We start from the raw sequence: 6418 nt of genomic DNA, 5'->3' as shown, positions 1-6418 counted from the left end.
TACTGGAAATCTTGAAGGTAAGGGAGATGTCCAGGAAGAGGCAGAGCTCACGGGTGATCCAAGGTGCGATAGTGCATTGGCAGCAGCAGAGTGTGACACAGGAACTGCGGGGGAAGTGCAGCTACGAGATCAGACATCTGAGTGACTGAGGTGTGTGCTTTTATGTGGAGGTGAGCTAATGGGATAATTGTGCACAGATGCCGATGATTAGAATTCTGGTGAGGGAGTGCATTGGGTTTGGCTGATTGGTGAGCCTGACTGATTTGTGACACCCATTCAGTAGATCAGCAGTTTCTAGCCATGCAGCCTTTCTCTTTGGTTTTATGACAGCTCTACCATTTATTGTTATTAGTAGAACATTAACAGTTTACCATCTAAAATTACTCTTTAAAACTTTAAAGCATTTAAAACACTAAATTAAAACTTAAAACCATTTTTTCATGGCACCTACTTCAGATTACTTTCCTTGATTGCTCTCTCTCTCTCTCTCTCTCTCTCTCTCTCTCTCTCTCTCTATATATATATAGATATAAACAATGTGTTACATTTATTCACAAGGCACTATAACTTTTTATCTTTTTGAGCATTATCAATTCTGGATTATGGATAGTAAAGCCCAAAGGGTATTCTTTCCAAAGACACACAAATTGTGTGAGAAGCACACTGAAGTCAGGAACTGTTACAATTGTAAGTTACAGTTGTTAGGTCAGTTGCAAATCCCAAAATTGGGGGTGCAGGTTATCAGCACAAATATCTGCTGTTTGCCATGGTGGATCGATTCGATCCATGATCGACATTAAGTGACTGATTTTATTACTTCTATTACTCATTAAGCTGGATCGAATTAGTGAGATTGCATGAACTTAAATGATCGATTTTGAAAGCGCTTTAGTCACGGTTGATTTGTTAGGTTATTTCAAGTCTTATTTGCTACAGGATCACAGTCTGGTTTGGAAACTTGTCTGTTAACCCTTTAACTGTCACCCTGCCCCGTGTATGGGACGCCTACGTTTACTACGCTAAATTACAAACAAATCTAATCTAATCTTGACAAACTATATATCGTTGGAAAGGTCTAAGACTCCAAAAAATATATTTTACTAATGTTTTTTGTTAAAAATTATGTAGGAAAAGCAATAGATTAATTTATGACAAGAGTGCACCCTCAAAAATCTAAATAATAATAGGAGTTTTTTCCTTTGCTTAAAAAAAAGATTTCTTCGTTGCCTTTTTATCTATCACATTTTAGAAATCATCAGAAATTATATATATCGACTGAAAACTTAAAATCTCAAAATTATCATTCATGAATTAGAAAAATGTTGTGACGACTGGGTGGAGGAGGAGCTGGAAACAAGTGCGACTATAAACAAAGTTTTAATGAGAGACGGTAAATAAACAAACTGGAACACAGTCCGAGATGGGGGAGGGAAGTGATAAATCCAGATGGCGGTGGTGAGTTGGCAGCACGAGAGGGTGGCACAGGAACTGCGGGGAAGCGAGTCGAAGGTAAGTCGTGATGCTTGTGGTGGTTGCGAAGAGTGGACGAGGTTCCGGGGGAAGACACGGACATCCAAAAACGCAGAACACAACAGAAAGCAAAGCACGGTTAACACACATTAAACAACGCTCTCACAAATACAAGACGTGAGACAAGCCATTATATAGAGAGGGTAATGAGTGACAGCTGCTGCTGATGACAATTGACGGAGACGCCCACAGGCTAATCAGTGCAGACGCGTAACACACAGACTTCACCCACAAAGTGCAAAAACCAGAGATCACGTTTTACAAACCGTGACATAACCCCCACTCTAAGAACGCCTCCTGGAGTTCCGAGAAGGGCCTACCTGCTGATTGTAATCATCAATAAGGGAGTGATCCAATATGTCCCTAGCAGGTACCCAACTCCTCTCCTCCGGACCGTAACCTTCCCAGTCCACCAGGTACTGGAGTCTTCGCCCCCTCCGTCTCAAGTCCAGAATATGACTTATCCCTGGATGACAAGCAACGTTAAAGCAGTGACCCCACTGAATGACTTCGGACCTTAACTCCTCTGGCACAAATAAATGATTCAGTGGACAACCAGGCGGAGGCGTAACCCCTTCTAAGGCCATCTTGACCTTCGACTTGACCTCCCATACAAGTGTTGAGACAACTACTTTCTCAGGTTCAGGTTCAGGTTCTTTCTTTGACCATGTTCTCTCGACTGGAATGTCTCCTTTCCGGAGAGATGGGATGGCGTGTAGGACTGGCCTGTCTACCCAGGCGGTTAATCCGAGCATCAATTTGAAGAGCATGTCGATTAATCCGTTGAGTCCATGCAGGAATCGATCCCACTGCGCCTGAAACTTTTCATTTGTTCCAGTCTCAATAAAAATGCTGAATTCTACCAAAAATAATGCTCATATAACATATTAGAACCTTGTGTTTTGCACTGTATGTATTTTACATCTTAGACTTCAATTTTCTTCTTCTTGTTCTTGTTTATTCAGAACAAGATTGTAGCACTTTGCCCAAGACAAATTTCCCTTCGTGGACAAATAAAGTTTATCCTATCCTTAAATCAGGTTTTGGACTTCAATACCTGCTTTTTCTTAGTGTCTTTTATGAAACAGCCCCCTAACGACCAGGTTAGGTTCGGAGTGTAAATTACCACAGTAACTGACTCTGAGTATAAGTTACCAATCTTTCAGAAACGGGCTTGACCTACTCTGCTGTCTCTGGTTTAACAACCCTCCCATTGAAAAATTCCGAGATTTCAAGGTTAACCTACTCTGAGTTTTCATTTAAACCTCCTTTCTAAAATGGGCCCCCGATATTTGTAATGTGTAACAAAGTTCTTCATAATATGTCAATGCCCATTTCTGCTTATGCCTTGTTTTTGTTTTGATGTGGTATTGTGAGATTAAATGACTTTGTTAGGTTGGTGTTTATTTGGTCATGATATGGCCTGTATTATTGTTTGTCTTTTTGTGGTAAAGGCATTTTTTTCATATGAGTAATTTTGAATGACAGTTTTTTAAAAGTAAACATGAAAAAATCCTCTGTTTATGGAGTAAACATAAACAACCATTGTGAACAAAATGTGCTATATATAAATAAACTTGCCTTGCTTTTCCTACCACCATGAAATACGAAAAGGTGCAATTAAAAAAAAAAACTTGCACAATGCATAAATTCAGACAAATTCACACTGTATAATTTTTCAAACACATCACACACTTATCTGGTCACAATGTTTTAACGTCTATTTCATTACAACTGAAAAAAAAGGTTTCTAGCTGATATTTTACTCAAATCAGCATATTTGATACATCCTCACAACTGACAGTTTGCAAAATGGTTTGTCATTTGTTCTATTGCAGACAACTCATGAATATTGTCTCATCAGTTTCAACAGCCTGTGCATTTAATGACATTCAAATTAAAGAGGGCTCCACATTAAATACATATATATATATATATATATATATATATATATATATATATATATATTTAGAACATAGTGATCAGGTTTGTGCCTCTAAAATTTCTTTATATGGCCTTGTCTCAGATGACAATGTGCTTGTTTAAACAGACACTGCATGGCAAACAGGAGACATAAATGATTATATATATATCACAACTATTAGTTATCATTTACCAGCTGCTGTTTTACAGTTCATGTTCATCTGGGAAAAAATAAATAAAACAAAAACACTCATAGGTATTGTTGTAGCTGATTTTAGCCATTTAAGGCATTCAAGAGAGCAAACAGGGACAGTGTCACTCACAAATACAGTGCACTATAAACATACATACATACTAGGCAGTACATTTACATTTTTTACAGACATAACTGTTGCACTGGTATCATCCAAAGTTTATGAAATAGTGCTTAACACAAGAACCCTACTATTCGATTTGATGACAGATAATCTTATTTACATGTGTTCTTAATGCTACTCATGCAAGCATTTAAATTGTCATTTCTCTTCTGGAAACAGATTCAAGTACTCTGATGAAGGTTCAAATATTTTCAGTGTCAAAATGTATTTTGCTGACACTCTAAACCATTGATAAAACATTGCATAGATAAGTGGATTCATGCAGGAATTCATGCACACTATCCAGTTCATTACATTAATTATAAGAACATCATTTTCATCATGCCCAAAAGAAAGTGTAACTATGTAGAATGGCATCCAGCAAAGAAGATAAACCCCTACTACAATCCCTAAGGTTCTTGCAGCCTTTTTTTCTGATTTGGCCTTTTTTTCTGTGACTGAATTTAAATGCCTAGCTTGCCGTTTTGCTACAAAGCAGATTTTCATATACAAAGGAATAATTATACAGCAAGGTATCACTAAACAAATGAAAGTGTCTATTATTAGGCTTTCCAGTGTAAAAACAATGACACATTCTCCAATACATGTGTGGTTTTTCTCTGGATGGAGTAAAAGGTCAAACATTAGATAAGATGAATATATGGAGGAGAATAACCAGTTTACAACAATAGAAACAATAGCTCTATAAATATTGACTTTCAGTGGATATCGCAAAGGGTCGTTCACAGCAATGAACCGATCCACAGATATAATAATCATATTACCAAGAGATGCTATGACAATCACATTCAGAATTAGAGGAAATATTGAACAAAACATTTCTCCAAAGTACCAGCATGGCTCAATGAGTTTCATTCCTTGCACTGGCATGAGAATCAGTCCTGCGATCAGATCAGCCACGGCCAGAGAGAGGATCAGCACATTGGTCGGAGTGTGGAGCTGCTTGAAGTGTGAAATGGAGATAATCACTAACAAGTTCAGAAACACGGTTAACACTGATGTTACAGAAACAAAAATGTACACAGCAATGTATTCCACTTCTGGTCTGATACTTTTGGTGCAAGATAAATTGTTGTCTGGCAAGCAGTATTGAACTGTTTGATTGTCCACATTTTTCAAGCCCAAATCAGACACTTTCATGATGGATAGATAACGAAAAGACTCAGTATGAGGATGCTTGTCAGTTCAGCTCCCTCATCTTTGTCACTGATGTGACTCAGCTTTATACTTACGAAAAGCACAGCGACCAGCCCATTTGACATGAGGTTTCATTATTCAGCTCTCAAACCCACCCACTAGTTAAATATTTATGGACTGGATCAATCTGATCTATACTGTACAGAGCAGGGGTTCTCAACCTTTTGCAAGCTGGGCCCCTTCAAAGCTGGTTCATTGCAGTTGGGGCACCAGGGCCCACCCACCCCCACACCCCCACACTAGATAGATAGATAGATCGATAGATAGAACAGTAGATAGATAGCCCTAGGCTATTATTTTTAGGCCCATATTATTATTATTATTGTAGTTATTATTATTATCATCCTCATTAGGGGTAAGTAGGCCTATTATCATTACTAGGCAGTTTTTATAATTGGCAGTAGCACCAGATTTTTAATGTGAGTTTGCAGGCATTATTATTATTATTATTATGAGTAGTAGTAGGCCTATCATCATTAGTAGGCTATTGCTATATAATTATAATTTTTTTTTTTTTTTTTTTACAGAAGCTTGCAGGTAGGTGATGTTAATGTGAGACCTGGGTCTGCTTTGCCTTGCAAAGATCCTCAATTCTTGGTTCAATGTTTGATAAACTTAGCCTCAAATCATCCTCGCTTTGTGCACGATTGCGTTATTTCGTTTTTAGTACAGTCATTTTTGAGAATCCTGACACAAATATGTTGACGCGAAAGGAAGGAGAATCTTCAAGGCTACGTCACAGAGTTGAGGGTATTCCTGCATGAATGTTGCCCAGAATGATGTAAGAGGGCAGGAGCTAAAGAGTTCCTTTAGTCTACTGTCACTCTTCAGCTCAATAAGCTGTTCCTGCATATCAATTGATAGCTCCTTTGCAGAGCCAGACAGTAACTGAGTACATTTACAAATTACTTTACTCGAGTATCTATACTTTACTCGAGTATAATTTTTGGGGAGTACTCATGACTTTCCTCAAGTACATTTGAGAGGCAAATATTGTACTCTTTACACCGCTACATTTCTATCCATAACCGTATGTACCCGTTACTTCATCGGCCCCATCCACACGGAGATGGAGTTTACCACAATCCAATCTTTTTTTTCCTCGTCTCAAGAAATATCTGCATCTACACGAAACCACAAAACGATGTAGTACACGTGCGAGACCAGCATGTGGCGCTGTAATTCTGCCACAGAAATACATTTTAAACAACAACTTAAAACATGGACTATACTCATAAACATTGCGCATGGTACACAAACGAACATGGAACAATACATTTATTAATCTGTATTAATGTTAGTTAATAAAAAGACAATCGTTCAGTATTTGTTCATGTTTTTGTTGCTGTTATGTGACGTAGAGGTGTCTTATTAGGGGCGAGACGTGGGCT

At 38.1% G+C, this 6418-nt stretch overlaps 1 protein-coding gene across 1 annotated transcript; it reads right to left on the bottom strand.

The window, feature by feature from the left end:
* Positions 1 to 3727: 3727 nt before the first annotated feature.
* On the bottom strand, positions 3728 to 5218 carry LOC113094758 (trace amine-associated receptor 13c-like). Its single transcript, XM_026260415.1, has one exon. The coding sequence runs from the start codon at positions 4968 to 4970 to the stop codon at positions 3969 to 3971; it is 1002 nt and encodes a 333-aa protein (XP_026116200.1). The 5' UTR covers positions 4971 to 5218; the 3' UTR covers positions 3728 to 3968.
* Positions 5219 to 6418: the final 1200 nt, after the last annotated feature.

This window comes from Carassius auratus, unplaced genomic scaffold (assembly GCF_003368295.1).
Source record: "Carassius auratus strain Wakin unplaced genomic scaffold, ASM336829v1 scaf_tig00215416, whole genome shotgun sequence".
Lineage (NCBI taxonomy): Eukaryota > Metazoa > Chordata > Actinopteri > Cypriniformes > Cyprinidae > Carassius > Carassius auratus.
The sequence above is the reverse complement of the archived record's forward strand: the minus strand, read 5'-3'. Positions and strand labels throughout refer to the sequence as shown.